Source organism: Xenopus tropicalis, chromosome 7, assembly GCF_000004195.4.
Source record: "Xenopus tropicalis strain Nigerian chromosome 7, UCB_Xtro_10.0, whole genome shotgun sequence".
Lineage (NCBI taxonomy): Eukaryota > Metazoa > Chordata > Amphibia > Anura > Pipidae > Xenopus > Xenopus tropicalis.
Genome location: NC_030683.2, coordinates 82,255,181 through 82,275,814, shown reverse-complemented (window position 1 = coordinate 82,275,814; position 20,634 = coordinate 82,255,181). Strand labels below are relative to the sequence as shown.

The window sequence follows — 20,634 nt, the reverse complement described above, 5'->3', positions numbered from 1 at the left end:
CAAAGTCCAAAAAACACAAAATGCTGGAAGAAGCGCATAATAGAAAAGAAACAGAGAGGAAAGCTGCACCCTCTAAGTGTAGTAAATTAATAATTCACTTATTTGGAGGTCCTGCCGACACCTTAAAAACATTAACTTTAAAACTGTGCCTGCGAAAGTGCGTTAACGGGTCACCACTGATGTGTTAATTATCCCTTAGGTAGTAGATACTTTCAAGAGCAATGTCTTTTAGATGTAATGCAAAAAGAAAAAATCAGTTGTGCTATCAAAAATAGAGTCTATAGTAAAGTTAACTTGGAGTGAGTATTCCTTAAAACCGTGGCTTCCGGCTATAAACATATTAAGTGCAAAATACAAAAAAGGAAATCACTCACGATTCAGTAGGTGCAAAAAGGGAACGAGAGGTTCCCGAAACGTCTGTATCCTTCTCACTGATTATTCCAATAAACCTGCATGGAGGCAGCTGTTTGCACCTACTGAATTGTGAGTGATTTCCTTTTTTGCATTTTGCACTTAATATGTCTTTTAGATGTAGCAACATCAGTTTCCAATACTTCCATCCATCGTTATGACATCAGCCAAAAGCAAAAGCCATGCAGATATAGTGTCATTTAATTTATTAAAATACTCAAAAAAACAGTTTGCCAAATGGCTACTCACAGTGTTCAATGTTATCATACAGCATTGAACAGTGATTTGAATGTCCAGGTCAATACCTCTAGTCTGTGATTTCCCCACTAGGTGCCACATAAAACTTTGTTACAGATCCAAACAAAGCAATTGTTTAAAAAAAAATAAACCCTAAATTCCAACATGTTTGGCGAGTATATAATCTCGCATTCTCCGGGAGGTGGGGGGTATAGTTGCGGCTCATGTGTGACATAATTTTATAGGATACATACGAAGATTAAGTGGTTCTGTTGCATCCTTACATCTGCTGCCTACAACTCCCAAAGTACTCAGAATACCCACCAATAGTGACAAAAGGATTTTTTCGCCAGGCAAATTTATGGGCTCAAAAAAAGGCACGGTGGGCTCAAAAAAGCAGTGGTCATGTAAAATATGTTGTGCACAAAATAAAAGCCACAGGGTAGCCGCATTTCACACATTTTTCGTTGTTTCACTAATTTTTTTTGCAGTTTTGCAAATTTTACGAAGTGAAATGAGACAGATTCTATCATCACTATGCACAAACGATATGCGCCTTCACCACAACAAAACATGCTGAATAATTAGCATTATCATAATTATCATAAGTACATTAATTGTTTTAATTGCAATTGATTACAATAATTAATTGATGCATTTCTATAAAAAGACAAATTCATCTAAAAATAATCACTGCAATACATACTGTCATTCTTAAATTATAAATGAATTCACAAGTTAACTTAGGAATCAGTAAACATGATCAATTAAAGGCTACAAAATCAAATTATGAAAACATGAATAAAATCTACAAACATGACACACTGAATTAGTTAATGCCTGCCTAATCTAAATCAATAAGCTCTTTGCCTGTAGTGTGTTCAATTTATAAATTCAATAAGTCTCTCTCTCTTTGCCTCAGTCTTTATAGGTTTATCATGTGAAAAATGATGCATGTGATTCAATTTGACATCAATTCAGAAAAATATGTCAGTTTTTCACATAAAAACTCTTTTAAAATCTATGGAGAAAAATGGAATTGAATTAGGAGAAAAGTTTTTTCTCTTCGAATTGAATCTCTCTATCACATGATAAATCATGAGATAACTCACTGAATTAAATCTGTCCCATTGGGGGGAAATTGATCCCCAACAAACTATAACATGTCATCTCGACAAACATTCAGATATTCTAAATCCCTGAGGCATCAGGAACTATCTATAAAATGAATGTACAGATAATATTAGACATCAGAAAAGATAAATGCTGTTTTTCCAAATCTTTCAACATTTGTTGAAGATGCTAAAAAGGAGTAGGTGCTTTACTCCACTTACCCTTGGACATGCCCTTTAGCAAAGGCTTATTGGTTGCACTCCACAAGACTGATACAGCAAGCCACAAAATCGAATCTCATCTTCTTGAAATAAATTAACATCTTGGTTTTACATGGGTTTATGTCCACCATGTCTTATGGTAAACGTAGGCTTACTAGAAAACCAGTGTTTCAGGTAGCTTACAATCAACTAAAAGATAAATCTCAATATCAAATGGTTTTCATAAGATTAGTGGTTGGGCAGTACATCTGCTATAGGAGCCATAAAACTCATTACTGTATGCGAGAAACTTTTTCAGTAGTCTTTGAACAATGGTCAAGGGGAGCAGCCTGTGAGGGGACAGGAACAGCTTGTTACCAGACAACATGTGAGGACTGCAGACCAGAGGCGCTGGAAGACAGAGGGGAGCCATGATGGACCTGCTGGAGAGAAGAAACCACACCACCACGTTTTATGTTTGTTGGTAACAACAACGTAGACTGTCTAAATCGTTGTTCATTGTGATCCAAAAGTGGAAATATTGTTTTTAATAGTCACTTTACTGTAACAATCGTTTGATTTATTATTCAATACATTAATTTCAAATACACTCATTGGTATGAATTATTTGTCTGCTTTTCAAAAGAACCATGCCTATTGTAAGAGGGATGAATAATATTATTATTATTAATATTATATCAGATCTTACATTCTTTCCAGCATTAGCATCACTGGGAATATTTACACGTCAAATTCATAAAGAGGCCAAACACAGATAATTTACAGCAACAGATCACTCCTAGCAGTAAACAACCATCACTACCCACCATATCAGATATAAAAACAGAGAGCTAACCCTTGATATAGTTAATTTACCTTCCTACTCTCCATGGACCTAGCTTAAAGTTACACCCAACATTTACTCTATTCCTCCTCTTTCTTCTTCTTGTCTTCTTTTGGTTTGTGATTCTGGGAAAAAATTGTTATATTGTAAAGTTGCTAAAAATTCCATTTTCCCTAATTATACAAAATATTTCATTTTTGGATAGAGGTTGTTTTTAAATTTTCATTTTTGGACAGAGGCTGTTTTAAATGATACAGGAAAGCCTGTTGTTATTGTTAGATGCATACAACTTGGCAACATCAAGGTTATTTATGAAAGAGTTAGGAAAGCAGCGGAGCAAGGACAGTCTTGAGGTACTTTAGTAACAACACAGATCCATCTCAAACATTTCCATCTATCGCCTATCTTTGTAATTTGTCTTTTAGCCAGTTCTCTGTTCAAGTACAAATAGTATGTTCCAGGCCAATATTGCATAATTTAATCAGTAATCTTTTGTTTGGTAAATGTTTAAAATGGTAAATGTTTGGTAAAATGTTGAAGTAAAATTACATTCAGTGCCATCCGCAGAGTCTAGGTTTGCGATTACCTGATAAACCTAGTACTATCTAGCATAAACTTCCTATTTGTAGATACCTGGTAAGTTCTTGCCTAGAGTATGCAATGCAATTCAAAGGAATGACTTTATAAGTTATAAAACTACACAGTTCTGCATCTAAACAAGTAACAGAACAAAAAGTTGCATTTTCTCTAGAAGCAACTGCTGTTGAGGGAACCTGATATCTCATTACATATATGTCTGAATATGAGAGCATTATAGACTAATAGCATAGGATTTTTTATGTAAACCAATGCAGTAGTTTATTTGCCTTGGTGTTGATAAGACTGTGTACTGCCTGGTGATATCATGGTATCAAATTGTTGCGGAAAAGTGCAGAAAACACCTTGATTTGAGCCTATTCTTTGGACTTTTTACACAAGCCGCACACTTACTGAACTGGGTCTAGTAAAACAGAAGTTTTCTTTAACTGTTTCTTCATTGGTCTAAACAGAAGAAAAGCCAGAAGTGCTTATTAAGAATATGAGTAAAATGCATCCAGGGGCGGGCCGAGCCGACCGGGTGCCCTAGGCAACCCGGTCGGCCACCTAACCCCTGCACTATCGCATCGCACCCTCCCCCCAGTGTGTTGGCGTGCATGCACAGTTCGGCGCGGGGGGAGGTGAGATGCAAACCGATGGTTCATTACCCCCACCACGTAATGACAAGCGGCGGGGGCAATGGAGCACAGCACAGTCTAGGGGTAGGCAGGAGAGGCCTCTCCTGCCTACCCCTAGTTCCGGCCCTGAATGCATCGGGCACAAAACATTTGCAAAATACCATTAATTGTACCGACAATGCTAATGGGTGTTTATTTACTAACTTTTAGATTGCTCTAACTAACACATAGCAAGTAGTACCAACTGCACTGGTGCAATGCAACTTGATGTATCCCAGCTGTGTTCAATGCTTGCCTGTGCCACAATGATGACAATCACATAGGAAATACAGGGCTGCATTTTTTCATGTGTCTCTCTGTGCTGGAACGAATTCAAGAAGGTAGGCAGAGAACATATATATCATTAGGAAATTTTCAGAATTTCTTTATTTTGAAGAAATGAAGTTATAGAATTCCCTACTAATATAGGTTGTAATGTGTGGCTAATGATGGGTATGTCTAATGTATGTATAACATTTTAGGAAAAAATGTTATATATAGCTATGACTATAAAATAATATCAGTACTGATTAAGGTCTTATTTCCATTTAGTCTTTGGCTAAGCATGTGGTTTCTTCCATGTCAGGTTGCACTGGCATCTGGCCCCATCCAGGGGTTTTACATTTGTCCTCCTAATCACACACACATTATTAAAGTTGAATTTGTTTTTACTTTAACCACTGTTTCTGTGCTACCATTCCTAACTAAAAGTGGGTTAAACCTAAATTTCTATAAAGGCCTTTCAGTAATGCCCATCGGACTAGCTATCAGGCCTGCATTTGTGGCGAGGCCACAAAGGCCCGGGCCTAGGGCGGCAAAAATGTATGGGCGGCATGCCGCCCTGCCGCGCCAAAGTTTCGCTCCCATACGGAGCAATGGGGACCTCTCCCCACTGCTCCCTAAGAAGTTTAAATTTTCGCACATGCAAATGCATGCGCTCGCAGGGGGGGGTGAGTCGCGAACGCGCATACGCGCATGCGAGCACGGGGGGGGGGAGAAGTGGGTTGGCCTCGGGGTGCACGGATCAGAAATCAGGCCCTGCTAGCTATACAATTTCTACTGAAGCAACATGCTTGACTTTTAGTTTTTTATAACCACTCTGTCATTTTTACTGCAGTCCAGCAGGTGGCGCTACTGCATGAGAATTCTGCCCTGCTCAGTAATAGCTCATACCTGGTTCCATTTCTGCTATCTGCCTCTACCCTGCCTGTACCAGGTAATGATGTCACTCTCAACCATTTCAGAGCCCTGCTTCTCCACGCCACTTCCTCCTTCCTCGCCTACAGGTGGACCAGTCCAGTTCATTTACTGTACCATAGAACCATACTTCCATCTTAAATGTTGGGGAATCAGCAAATTAGATGTGATCCAGTTAAATGTTGCCATGTTTGCTGAAACTAATACACAACAAACACCTTGGGAAAAGCTATGATAACATTGATTTTGCTCATTTATAAGGGCATATTCATTGAAACAGACAGTTTATATTGAGGGCAGAGATTGGTTCACTGAAAATGTAGTCTATACATATTGGGATTCTTACCTATTAGGAGCTACAATATTTTTATATCTATAGAAGCAAACTCCAGGGTGACTTTTTACGTATGACTCGAGAATACTAAGATAATGGATGTTCTTTGCACACAGTGGACTTTGCCTTACTGTCTATTATGGGAAAATAATTGATAGATAGTAGTTACCTAGGAATAAAGGGTGAAGGCTCTTAAGTACATAACATTTTGCTTTAAAAAACAGAAGCATGGTTCCCATCACCGCTGTATTTATCTATGAGAAATTCTGTGCCTGAAAATTATGGTGACAGGCCGACCTCTGCTCAGAAATGCCTACATAAGCTTTATTGGATGGATTATTTTTAAAGATTTCACCTGGTGAAATATGCTGAAAATTAATTCCTACTAATGTTGCAGCACATTATTCATGAGGCCAGAATTTGGGGTAGGCAGGCAGACAAGTTATATGCCTAGCGCTCCCTACTGTTGTACCCTTGGCATGTGCCTTTTCTGCCCACCCATAGGTCTGCTCCTTGTATGAATTTTTAGGTGTAGAACCTATACAACTACTCAGGACATTATATCAAATATGATATAGAACAGAGCTCCCTCGTATTTCACCAACTTTCCAGATTATGTATAGTAAACTGGGTACTTTTAAAGGAGCTGTATACCTCCATTGTTCAGCATGAGTGTAAAGAATAGGGCTTTTGCTGAACATAAGCATAAAAAATATATGTTTTTTGTTATTTATTGAGCTAAACAGAGCAAACAAGAAAACTGTACATATCTACTCCATGTTTGGTCCTTGCGAGGAAGATAATTAGAGAGCTCAGATAACTCCATTACATAATGGGCATCTGCTTATCTGCATACCTCCCAACTTTCAAGGTACAGTACCAGTTTTAACAGCTCAGCCCGCACTCCCGGATTCTTACTGAAAAGTCCCTCATTTTCCTTTGATCTCCTGCACTGAACGCCAAAAAACATACAATGTTTCTCAAACTTAATATTATACATTGGCTATTGTCAGAGAGTCCAGAATACTCATCAGTCAACACCTACACTTAGATATAATTGTAAATAATAATATAAATAGGTCTCTTGGGGAAATTGAGACTTGCAGCTTTAAGGGCAATTTCAACTTTATTAGCAAAATTGTAATAACACATAAAACAAACATGTTCAATCTTTACATAATCTTACAAATTTTGTTAAATGGGAGTGGTATTTAGGGGGTGTTGTCACAAAAATGGGCATGGTCAAATGTTGAAAGGTATGTGTGTGCACTGGTAATAATTTACCTCTCAAGAACCAAACATGGAGTGGCTACAGTCTCCTTGTTTGCCCTGTTTAGCTAAAAATATAACAGAAACCATAGACTTTTCATGATTAAAACTAATGGCAATAAGTATATTCAGCACAAGTTCTACTCTTTGCACTGATGCTGAATAAAAAGGTATACTGCCTGTAAGTATGCACCAACAGTTAAGATATATTTTATTAATATTGTATACTGGTTTTCCTAGCTGTTCCCAAGTACCCAGTATAATATTACTGTCTCAAAATCTGCAATAATAAAGCAAAGGCAAAGGCAGAGCATTTTGGGGTGATTAGGAATTGGGCGTACCATAAGCAGATCAACTAGGATAAGTTACTGTTATAACATACCAGAACTCACCCTGTGAACAATGTGACTGAGTAGAAAGAACATGTTGCACCTACCTTTAACCTTAGCTCTAGTAAGAAAGCAAGGGACTTTTAAGCCCCAGCTCATTAACATACACCTAAAAAGTGAATACTTGTTTTAAAGGCTACATAGCAGCTATAAGCAATATCTAGTGATAATTTGTACACAAAACACAGAAAAGTCGCCAGTGCTCATTCTGACTCACGCTGTGGTATTGACCAGCTGCTAGAAGCACCCTTTTGCCAGCACTCGGTGTAACCCACACTCTGGAGCTGACCAGCTGCTAGAAATGACAAAAGCCACCTGCTCAAAAAGAGAAAGGAAAATTGCCAGTGCTCAGTTTGCCTTTAAGAATAATTTTTACAAAAAATGGGGTGTTAGTATCCCACTTTGGCCAAAATATGAAAGCGCACGTGATTAAATGTCATGTTTATTTAACTGGTGAGTATTTCTACCACAAATACAAATTAACAGCAGATTCAGGGTGGCAGTAGCTCCATGGTTTCCCAGTGTCAGTAGGGGCACTTGTGCAGGATTTAGCAGAAATGGCAGGAGGGATGTGATGGCACTTGATGCAACAACATAGAAGTGCTTTTAATAATAAAAAGCAAATTTTAAGATTGTTCATACAGTCTTTTTTTTACTAATTCTTATGGAGATACCTTGCTATGTATCCAGGGAACAAAAGCACCACATTACCTGGTTAATAAGGAGTGTGGGAGCAGATATTATTATGAGATATTCACCTGTACAATAGGTTTGTTCACTTTAATATACCTGTCTGCATTATTGTATTTTCTTAAGCTCATGGTTCATGATTGAAAAAGGTTGGAGAACTACCCTGTGGCTGTGGCAGAGGGAAATTTTAAGGCAATGGGAACTAGAAGTTACTTTGCCAACAGATCCTTCTAGCACCTCCCCAGTGTTGGCATTTGTTTTTAGGACATTTTTCATACACAAATTTTTTAAATACCACTGGTCCCCTGTGTTGCCAAAGGCATTACTGCAATTGCAGAGTCTGCTTAATTTATAGTTATGTCCTTCTTAAATCTATTCAGGCACACCAAACAAAGTTTGATTTTTTTTATGGATTTATACTTTGTCAGTTAGAGTGTTCTGATGGTTCTGATGTCAATCATCCTTAAAAAATATAAATCAAGAGACACAAGGAAAGTGATGTGCTATTGTTGTGCTAATGAGTTATATTCAGGGCCTTTTTAATAAATGGAAAAAATGGGCATTTGTCTACAGCACACTAGGACATAGGGGCTGACAAGCAGACATTTTATCCACTATAATTTATGATTGAACAATCCCCTACAAATGCCAGTCTTATAGTTTTAATCAGATTGGAAAGCTCTTCATAGCCATAGCCATAGCCATTTCTTTTTTATTGACTTAATTACAATTACAGCTTATGTACCACTCTGGACCTCATTAGTAAGCACATACTTTATATATTTATGTCTTGCTTTGTTATATTCAAGTTCTTTTTCTTGAGGGTAGTCATATAACAAATTGCTCTTGGCAGTTGTGGGTGCCCACCAACAGGGACGATCCAAGCCAACCGGGCGCCCTAGGCAACCTGGCCGTCCATCTCGCCCCAGCACCTGTGTGTTCTTTGGCGATGGGTCATTGCCCCCACCACATAATGACAAGCAACGGGGGCAATGACAAAGGAGCGCTGACTAGGGTTAGGAGAGGCTCCAGACTGGCACCCCACAAATCGTTGCGCTCTAGGCAGGTACCTCTGTGCCTACCCCTAGTTCCGGCCCTGCCCACCAATAAGCTCTTTAATAAAATTAGAAGTAAGAGAGGCTTAGGATCTAATAACAACAAGTGTTTGGAGACCGAGGTATTGACAGCACTACACCTAATCTGCATTTACAGTTTGTTTCTTCCATTATATTAGAAAAGAATATTCCATATTAGCTATAGATGATCAATCATGGATTTATATTATATATGTATGTTTTGCCAAAAGATCTACATCATTTTGTAAATTTTGTAATTTTACCCATTAGATGTGGTACAAAACTGTTTTTGTCCTAAAATACACACGTATGCCAGCCAAATAACAAGAACGTATTTTGCATTGCTGGGTTGCATTTTATTGAGAAGCATTGATAAAGTGCATGCATATCAACCACAACGTAAAACATTACAGGGCCTTATGTTGTTACTGGGGAGGTTCATCCCAGACATAATGACCAAGAAACAATGGCAGCAGAATTATAAATAAAATGGAACATTTTAGGGCTGTAAGAGAAACATAAAGCTATTCAGGCACAACAAATGACAGACATAACACAAAGACAAATCTGTGTTTTACAAAACTTGCTACAGTGTGCATTTACTTCACTTTTACATTTTCTTCTTACTTGATTTGCAGTAGGCCGACAGCCCAATCTCTGGGTATTTTTTTTTCTTTTTATGATTGATATGGCATACAGGTGGTGCAAGTTGTAATGGATACTGTGGTCTGATGACAATTTGGGTGTATACGTTGTTTAGTTTTCAGTTTCAGTTATACCTTTATTTATGAAGTCGCTAAACTTATCTCGGATGTCTTTTTCTAAGTATTCCATTTGATCTTGCACAGTCACTGTGTATTTCCCAAATTTCAGTTTCATGTCCTCTACCCTCTGCACTAGTGCCTTGTTGAGTGCCTCTCCATAGGGAGTGATGCTAACTTTAAATTCTGCAATCTTCTGCTCCATCTGCTGGTTTAGCTCGGTGAGATATGGTTCTAGTGTCTGCTTAGCATCCCTAGCATTTACCTGGAGTTTCTCTTTCAGATCATCTGCATAGGGGCTCAGTTGAGCTTTTAACTGCTCAGTGATCTGTTTTAATTGGGTGTCTGCTTGCTCAACACTCTTTCTCATTTGGAATTCCATGCTCTCTATCTGCTTGGCTAAATTCTCCTGCATCTCCTCTGCATAAGGGCTCAGGCTCTCACGTAACTTTTGTACTTGATGGCCAATCTTATCTCTCACTTCATCAGTGTAAGGGTTAAGTTGTTTTCTTAGTTGGTCTACACTCTCATCTATTTGGGCCTGGAGTTTTTCTGAATATGGTGCCAAAGATTCTTGCAAATTTCCTGCATTGTCCCTAATCTTAGAATCCATTTCTTGAACTACAGACCTAAGTTGCTGACTGATTGTGTTAGTGTTCTTCTCTAGTTGGCTTTTCAGTTCCTCAGCATAAGGAGTCAGTTTGAGCTGCAGCTCCTCCAAATTCTTGTTCACTTGTTTATGTACTTCATCTGCGTAAGGAGAAATCTTCACCCTGAGCTGCTCCAGCTCCTGTTGTATCTGCTCTCGAATTTTCTCTGAATCTTGTGTTAGTTGGTCATGGATTTGCTTTGCAAAGGGAATTACTTGGCTTTGTAGTTCTCCAGCATAAAGGTTCATACTTTTCATTTTATCCTGTATGAGAACACTGCAAATGCAAAGAGAGAGAGATATCATTTTACTGTCTTTCCACAGGAGCAATTATATCTAAATAAATTGCCTATAAGGTAAGCTGATCTACTTTGGACCACCAAAGCATGGGGTTATTAAATGAAAGGGCAACAGGGCAAGGGTTAAGTAAGCATGAAAATCAGTGAGGATCAGAGTGTTTTTATATTAGAGTTATTTGTGCTAAAAGGCCTTAAAGGAGAAGGAAAAGCTAAGTCACTTGGGGGTGCCAAAGTCGGCTTTTCACTCTACTGCACATGCGCCGGACTCGGAGTCGCAGCGAAACGAAGCAGGAAGGAGGAAGCACATCGCCCCAGGTGCCCCGGGCTGGTGCTGTTTTCTCCTAACAGGGGCACCAGCCCGGGGTACAAGGTAAGCGATTCAAGTCACTTGGGGGTGCTTAACATTTTAGCACCCCCAAGTGACTTAGCCTTTCCTTCCCCTTTAAGACTAAGGAAAGGAGGAAATAGTAGAAGCTACATACAAATGCAGCAAATTGATTTGGAGTTATCTACAGTGCCATCTATTTGTTGTATATGGTTTATGCAAAATGGCCTAGCCATCTATAGTAAATAAGTTGATCACTTAAAACAAAAATCCTCTTTGCCCTGCGACAACCATCAAAGTGTGAATGGATTCACTGGTCATGGTAAAACACATATAGGTAATACTTCTATATATAGCTAATAGTTAATACAATTTACAAACCATGGGTCAATCCACTGGATATTCCAAATTCAACTTAAATCGCCACCTTTCACTACAAAATAAACTTTACAGGGGAACGAAAGTATTAAAGTAAATATGCAAAAAAGTTCTTCCTTGTGCCATTGTTTTTTTCAAAACTAGATAATAGTTAATTACCCATACAGGGGGCCTCTCCTCTCACAGGCATTCAGTTCATACCAATTTTGCGATATGTTTTCCATATCTGCTATGCATAAATAAACCCTAATTCTACAAAATATTGAGCATTATATAGTTACTGGATCTTAATATGTATGGTCCATGTTATAGTGTAGTTTCTCTTTCCGTTACATTATCTGTGACTCTCAGCATCATTCACTTACTTAAGTTGTTTGGTGATATCTGACTGCTGGATCTGGTCCACCGTATCCTTGGTGCTGCTTTGCAGCTGGGAGACATAGTCCCAGAAAGCACTGACTGCTTGGTCTGTTCTGACATCGGCTTGGGAGCCTAAGAAGAGAAAGTGGTAAGATGACATACAATACCATTTGTGCAGTACACATATACTTGCATTATGTTTCGGAAGTGTTTCGGGAGTGTTTTTTATTTCACAAAGCATATTGTCTAGATGCCTAGAACCTAGGCTCTTCATGTCCCATATATAAATCTCCACCATACCAGTTACTTTATTTGGAATGTTATTTGGTTTCTGTGACCCTCCTCTATCATCTTCCTTTGTTTATATTTTTACATCATTACATACCTGTGATGGCACATAAAACCAGAGCGAGGGTTGTCACCTTCAACAGCATATTGAGTCCCTGGGTAGATCAGATCTATAAAGGAAAAATGGAAAAGGAAAAGAAAGTAAGGGTCAATGAAGAGTATTGTAGCTACTGGTCACTATAGATGAAATCATTAAAAAAGATGCTTTGTATCACATATCAATTTGTGAATGATATAGCTATGATGATATAGCTCAACAGTATATATGGGAGCTGAACACATAACTGCCTTGAGCAAGTGGTAAGTACCTTATCTGAGGCACCTTTTGCATGCAGCTGTTAGAACGCAAATAAGGGATGTGCATTTGGGCGCTTATGAACTGACAACAACATGCAGGTGCAAATCAAAATGAGGAAGCAAGGTGCATTGTGGGCAAAAAACTTTTTTCTTTTCAAATGTTGTTGCACTTTTCACCAAAGCCAACCATTTGCCAATATTTTTTGGCAAACTAATTTTTCCAACATTCTATGGCAGGTTGCTTAGTATTCAAGTCTACTCAATGATGTAAAAAAGGGATTCCAAACTGTCATAAATTTTAAACTTGGATATGAAATATAATTCATAAAAATTAGCATTTCAACATGAGCAGTGTGAGCCCCATTATTACAATTGTAGTTTTGAATTGTAACTCATGTGACCATAATATGATAATGGCATTTGTGCAGAGACTTTAACCATCATCACAAGTAAATGTTTTACATTACAATTGCCTGTGACCCCCAGCTATCATTGAACTACACACCATTTACAGCTGAAGGCATAGTATGGATTCTGCTGTAAGTGTTTGAGTAACAATGGACAAATTAAAGCTTACTGGAAACCTGGTTTGAATAAAAAAAGAAACACATTTTTTGTTATGCCCTCCAGTTATCTGTTCCCTTCTTACCTGGACACTTGGTATCTGGATGTGAGATAGATGCTTGTGCCACCTCCCGTTATTTATAGCAGGCTTTCTGACCATAAAGCAGCATTGTGGACTTTCACTTTACAGCGTGGTGTTCCTGACGTGTCCTCTAAAGTTCAACAACTACAGCATGTTCTTATCAATAACTCACATTGCTTCAGATGGGGAGGGGGCCAGAAGCTGAGAAATGTACTGGTAACCAGTGGTTATTATATACTGCAAGTAAAGAGAAATATGACATGCTCTTTGAGGTCAGTTAACAGAATGAAGCTTCACAAATGTAGGTCATCCTCCTCACTCCTTGTTCTGATAAAGCAGCTTGTTTCCATTTGAATCAATCTGCATTAGATGGTAGCACAGAAACATGCCAATACCTCTGTGACTGCATTGTGTGACTGTAGTACATTAATCACCTAAATCCAGGGACATAGCTCTCTACATGGCCATGTGCCTAAATCCCAACAAGAAGTCCTTCTAGTGTAGGAGATTAAAGTAGTAACACTAGTGAAGTATCACAAACAACCCCACCCCTGGAATCAAAGAATGGGATGGTCAATTAGCAGGGAATAATGATCAAATTGGGGGTGGCAAGGCTTTGCCACTTTAGGTGGCATAATGCCATAAAACAGTGATTCCCAACCAGTGGCTCAGGAGCAACATGTTGCTCATCAACCCCTTGGATGTTGTTCCCAGTGGACTCAAACAGGGGCTAATTTTTGAATTTCTGTAAGGAGGAGGTGAAGTTTTTGTAATGCCAACAAAGCCTTCTGTAGGCTGCCAGTTCACATAGGGGCTATTAAGTAGCCAATGAAAGCACTTATTTCTACCCCCAGGAAACTTTTTCATGCTTGTATTGCCAACACTTTTTCCATTTAAATGTGGCTCATGGGAATAAAAGGTTGAGGATCCCTGCCATAAAACACCCCTGGGCCTTTTTGTAAAAACAGGCATTTGCAAAAGTACTATTATACTCACATTTGTATTGCCTACACAAGCCCAGAACCAAAAAAGCCTATGTTTGCATTTAGTGGCCAGCTGCTAAACCCTGGGCCCTGTTTGACCTGGCTGTAGGCATACAAGGCCTGATTTGGCCAAGGTAGGTGAGAGATCAAACATGTATTTGTTAACCCACTAAATGAATGGATCAAACGGGTGCACAAACAGATTGTATGTATGTATGTAAAACTTTATTTATAAAGCGCCACAAGGGTATGCAGCGCTGTACAATCTTACAATATACAGAATTACACACAGGGAGGACAAGTGTTATAATAAATAAATACAATAAATAAGTATAAATATACAGGAAATAAGTGCCATGTGGTATGAGGCACAGTAGGAAGGAGGTGCCTGCCCCGTAGAGCTTACAGACTAAGTGGTTGGGTAACATACAGGCACAAATTGGAAGGTAAGAGTGCACTAGGTATGGGCATTTGCCCTTAAGCGCAGGACTGGGTAAAATAATGTTTTAGTGCTCGAGAAGGTAGCATCTGAGTTTTATGTTAAAGAGAGTGGGTGAGTGTTCCCTACGGAGGGATTCAGGGATAGAGTTCCAGAGGTAAGGAGCAGCGAGATAGAAAGGTTTAAGAAGAGAGAGCGCAGTGGGTGTGGATGGTGTAAAAAGACGGAGGCTCTGAGAGGAGCGGAGGAGACGACCAGAAACGTGCAGGGAGACCAGTGAAGAAATGTAGTGAGGAGCAGAGGAGTGAAGGGCTTTGAATGTTAGCAGAAGGATTTTGTAAGCTATCCTTTGCTTTATAGGCAGCCATGCTAGAGAGCTTAAGTGAGGCTGAACAGGTTCCCTCTTAGGAGAGAGCAGGAGGATCCTGGCAGGGGGGAGAGGTGGGAGTCTGGGAGGCCGGTTAGTAGGAGATTGCAGTAATCTAAGCGGGAAAGGATAAGGGCATGGATTAGTGTTTTAGCTGTTACTTGCGAAAGAAAGGGGCGTATCTTGGCAATATTGCGGAGGAAAAAGCGGCAGGTTTTGGCAGTGTTATTAATATGGTTAGAGAAGGAGAGTGACTGGTCAAAGAGGACCCCAAGGCAGCCTGCTGAATTTACAGGGTTAATGGACATGCCGTCAATAGTAATGGTGAAAGGAGGTGGAGGGCTAGGTTTGGGCAGGAAGACCATGAGCTCTGTTCTAGCTAGGTTATGTTTGAGGTGGCGTTGGTTCATCCAGGAGGAGATAGCCAGGAGGCAGTTGGCAATCCGGGTTTCAACATTAGAGGTTAGTGCAGGGGTGTCTAAATATATCTGGATATCATCTGCATATAAGTGATATTTAAGACCAAAAGAAGAATTAAGGTCTCCTAGAGAGAGAGTGTACAGGGAGAACAGCAAAGGACCAAGCACAGAGCCCTGAGGCACCCCCACACTAAGCGGAACCGGGGTAGAGGATTTGTTAGCAAGAGCGACAGAGAATTCATGCATATAGTCTGCTACTAGTTGGCATATGGGAATAAAATATGATCTTATTGCGTTCTACAGATGGATGAAAGCAAACATACTGAATGGGCTGATTCCTAGCATTTCAGGGATATCTCTGGTATTTAACTCAATCAAACCCAAACAGTTAAGGGATCATTTCGCAGAAAAAGAGGAGAGCACCTCCACGCAGGTTAACTGCTTTAGTCCTTATTCAAACCACAGCACACAACATGTTTCGGGATCATTTACTAAATGTGAGTGCAGAATACAAAGAAAAGAAACAAAGTACCATTTTATGCCAGTGCTGTGCAAGTTTTATGACTTTGGAATCAGTTACAAGTCTTTGACAGCAAATTTCATTTAATCAGCAACAACTTGTGCCCATCCTGGAAGGGGCAGCAAGTGGGCGGTCACATGCATGCTTTTCTATAGAGTGCTATACATAGGTTCTAGAAGGAGCACCTAGGGGCTCAAGGTACCCTTTACATACCACCTGCTCAAGCAATGTGTGAAGTTCAGGCCTCTCTTGTGCTTAAAGTAAACTGCTTTGCTCCTTGCAGTAGATAAACTGCATTTTTTTAGCATTTTTTTCAGAGAATTGTGCCAGTAAAACAAACACAATTGTCAATGCATGTGTTTGCAAATCTGATGCAAGTTGCGGAAAGCCTTTTCAAAGAGGTAGTAGTTGAAACATTTGGGTCCATTTTAATGAGGCATCTGCATTTGTAAATGACCCATGTTGTGTGTGTTTTTAAATAATATTGTGTGTTTATCTTTTTGAAAGAAAATGGACAGACTATAAATGAATGCTTCTACATATGCAAAAAATATTTAAAGCATCAATTAGAAACACAACTGTGGACGCACTAAAATGGAGGCAAAGTCATTCAAGCCATTCATTTAACGCACTTGATGCAAGTGTGCCTATTGATATACTTTGTACAATATACTATGTTTTTAAATAACCCTAATGGATGTTAGCAATGAGTCAAATAAATCAGACTCTGGTGGCTCCTTGTTGCTCAATATGTTTTAGAAAAGCCTCTATTTGTTTTCAGCTTTTGGACTTTATTGTTGAACTCAGCAGTTGAAAGGTGAGATGGGCTTCCACATCAAGCACCAATAAAAAGACTTTATTCGTAGTTACATAATTGTGAAAACACCTCAGGTTGGCAAACCAAAGTCTAAAGTTCCGAGCACACATTTCCCAATATGTTTCTTTTCAGAGATAGTAGAACTGGTGGCAAAGGGCATTTTTCCAGTTTGAGCAGTCATATATGTTTCAAGTAAATCCACTAAACATCAATACACAGCTGTATTACTGACGTATCTCAATAAATATACAAGGTTGATGTCCAATGGAAATCCAGAAAAAAGCGATATATTTCAAGTGGGCAGCATAGAGAAATAGGGCAGGATAGATTGGTGGCATGGTTAAAAAGTATTAGTGAAAGTTATACCAGTCACATGAATTATGTCTCAGGCAGCAATAGGGCTGCCACTTTTTCTGATAAATATTCCTTTCTATACATTTACCTTTCTTCCCTATTTATAACATTGGTATCAAGCATTATTTTTACCAGCCAGGCCAGTAAAATACAGGTCAGGGGCAACCGTAAACAGTACCTAGATCAGACCTTTTTTGGGTTCTATCATCCAGTACAGAAAATATCATTATAATGCATACAAGCTGTAACTGTAGAATTATATCCTAATACAGGGCTGTCCAACTCCCCCCCCCCCCCTCTGTGTGACCCCCCCACCTGTCTGGCTGTTTTGATGGCTTACCTTTGTGTAAGGTTTAAATGGTATCAGTACTGATATTAACTGGCCCCCTGCATGGGTCACACCTGTTCACACCTTTTAATCTCTACATTGTTCACCCTCTGCAATTTTCACACCCTAGACTCAGGCTGTAATCCCCTGTTCACACCTCAGGCAGACTGTAGCAGCAGTAGAAACCCACAAATAAACCCTGCACACTATAAAAAGAACATATACTGAGGTGATACTGCAATTAAAACGTTTTTAATATATAGTTATTGTGCAGAATGTAGGAGCAGTGCCAGCATTGTGTCACTGTATGCTGCCTGTGTGTGCCATAATCTGCCATACACACAGGCAGCATAGGGCAGCCAGAGTAAGGCACACACAGGCAGGGTAGGGCAGGCAGAGTATGGCACACACAGGCAGGGTAGGGCAGGCATAGTATGGCACATACAGGCAGCATAGGGCAGGCAGAGTATGGCACACACAGACAGGGTAGGGCTGGCAGAGTATGACACACATGCAGCATAGGGCAGGCAGAGTAAGGCACACACAGGCAGGGTAGAGCAGGCAGAGTATGGCACACACATGCAGCATAGGGAAGGCAGAGTATGGCACACAAAGGCAGGGTAGGGCTGGCAGAGTATGGCACACACAGGCAGCATAGGACAGGCAGAGTATGACACACAAAGGCAGCATAGGACAGGCAGAGTGTGGCACACACAGGCAGCATAGGGCAGGCAGAGTATGGCACACGCAGGCAGCATAGGGCAGGCAGAATATGGCACACACAGGCAGCATAGGGCAGGCAGAGTATGGCACAGACACACAGGGTAGGTAAAGACAGAGTATGGCACACACAGACAGTGTAGGGAAGGCAGAGTATGGCAGGTTTTTGCTGTACTACCACCATTAATATGGTTATGGTCATGTTATTACACGGGTGTGGTTTCAAGTGGGTGTGGTTTTAAAAAGGTGAGTGGTCAAAACTGGCTTCCACTATCAGCCCTCCACCATGTAGGCTGGAGAAATTCCGGCCCTCGGTACCGCAGAAGTTGGACAGCACTGTCCTAATAAATGGTGCATAGTGATGTTATCATTATAATAAATAATGTAGAAGTCACCTCAGAGCAGCTCAGCCTTTGGCCTTGTGCTTTGATATGGTCATGGAACTCCTTGGTGACTTTTATCCTTATATTTTACAATAGGGGGTACATTATTAACTATATATCTAGGTAAAAGGTAGTTTAACTATAAATCTATATACAATGCAGGAGTTTAAAGTGCACTAGAGTTGAAAGGAAAATGGTACAAACCTCTGGACTCACCCATATCAATATATTTAGGACAAGAGGACATTTTATGCCTCTTAAAAAATTTCCATCTCTTAAATAAAACATTGGTTGTTTACCCATATATATTGCAATATATTGAATGCCGAATGTAAATCATACCTGGCCTGGCCAATCCTACACTTTTATCAGATTCCAGGAAAACCTCTGTTCCAATTAAGGTATAAACTACGTGACTTTTATGACATTACCTTATAGTTTCCTTTTTCTCTCAATTGCAATATTTGTCTCTGGTCAGTTATATTAATTAATAAATGTCTAGAACATTCAGTTCTCAGGCTTGTTAAAGGAATTACTACAGAGCTTTGAGAATTCTGAATAAGCTGAATAAGCTTGAGGTGAAAGCAAACCATGGAGCCTGTGAAACGATACAATAATCTGACACACAGGATAGACCAGTGAAGCCAACCAAATCCTGGAAACTTTTTTTCTGTATCACTCTACTGTTAATTGCCAGTCCATAAAATATATATCTTTTATTTTATATATATATATATATATATATATATATATAGTCGTATATATATAAAGAACTGACGTTTCGGCCGCAACAGCAGCCTTTCTCAAAGGCTTTGAGAAAGGCTGCTGTTGCGGCCGAAACGTCAGTTCTTGTTCTTTACACCTAATAAATCACTAAATTTCTTCATAAGTCCTGCGAGATGCGATCCATTTTTCCGACTATCTACACTGTTGAGGACTGCACCCAGGCATTCGTTGATCATTGGTTTCGTGAGTGCTGATCATTCTGAACTGTTTATATATATATATATATATATACTGACATTCATCAGTATGGCATATACTAATGGAGCAGTGAAGTAGTGATATGGAGTATATGGAGGGAATAGTATCCCTATGTCGTAATAAAGGTAACCCTTTTAAGTGTGAAGTACCGAGACCTTTAGCAAAGTGTGCAAAGTGCTAAGAAAGGTTTGCACACTGCCTTCCCAGATGTATTTGACCCCCTTTAGTTTCATTTGTTTTTATTTGTGTGTTTTCATAATCATTGGTCCTTCTACTATGCATTATCCAAAGTGAAACATTATTGGTTTTAAAGGAGAAGGAAAGCTAAAATGTTGAGCATCCCCTACTGATTATAATCACACACTTACCTGATACCCTAGCCAGTGCTCCTGTTAAACTGCCCCAACCCAGGGTACTTCTGTTTGATCTTCTTCTGCATATCTCAGATTAATGTGCAGATTATCCATTTTCTATAGCAATTATACTGGCATGTCTTGGGGTTAAAATGCTGTTATCTTTTTTATTTAGTGAGTATACAGGCTCATGGGGGTTTATATGCTCGTTATCCTTTTCTTGTAGTAATTATACCAGTCTGTCTGGGGTATGTTTGGATGGGTGTGGTATTCAAAGGTTTGTTAACAAAATGCACAGAGCCAAAGAATTTGTGCGCATGGCACATTTTTCATGGTTTATACTCTCTACTTAAACAGCCCCCCCAGTTATACAATTATGTAAGTTGTAAGTGACTTTATGGGCTTTGCCAATAAATTCATTTCCTACAAACTTGGTACCTAGCTATAGTATTGTTGCTAGTAGACAACACCGCACTAAATACCTTTATCTTTTACTGGGTGCAGGTCTCTCTGTAAATATGTTACAGGACTCACAAACGCAGAAATCTGGACTTCATATAAAATATAAAATACCTTTATTTGCTAAATGGCACAGGCCAGTACAGTGACGTTTCAGGTTCTCATTGACCATTTTTCAAGCTTGCATTCTGGGTTTTACGAGGTTAGCCGTTATAATCACTGGGGGGGGTTCCTAACATATTTGAACTGCTTTAGTGATCAAGCCTTTCCTTATACCTAAGCACACAGACACAGAATTGCATTTATGTCCAGCAGATGGTGCTATAGAGATATTATGTCTGCTTCATTCTGTAGACCCAGTAATTGCCATTGCAAACTCAAAAACAGACTTGTCCTGTAAGCAGTACAGGTAACTCAATATATTACACTATC

The 20,634-nt window shown here is 39.4% G+C and overlaps 1 protein-coding gene across 2 annotated transcripts; it reads right to left on the bottom strand.

Annotated features, from left to right (window-relative positions):
• Positions 1-9,347: 9,347 nt before the first annotated feature.
• Positions 9,348-13,552, bottom strand: apoa4 (apolipoprotein A4). Of its 2 annotated transcripts, XM_012966475.2 has the most exons (4): positions 13,080-13,552; positions 12,171-12,243; positions 11,791-11,917; positions 9,348-10,700 (listed from the first exon to the last, which is right to left on the bottom strand). In XM_012966475.2, exons 2-4 carry the CDS (start codon positions 12,217-12,219, stop codon positions 9,770-9,772), a joined length of 1,107 nt encoding a protein of 368 aa, XP_012821929.1. In that variant the 5' UTR covers positions 12,220-12,243; positions 13,080-13,552; the 3' UTR covers positions 9,348-9,769. The 2 variants fall into 2 exon arrangements, with proteins under 2 accessions (XP_012821929.1, NP_001008099.1); NM_001008098.2 differs by lacking the exon at positions 13,080-13,552 and having other exon boundaries at positions 12,171-12,245.
• Between the last annotated feature and the right edge of the window lie 7,082 nt (positions 13,553-20,634).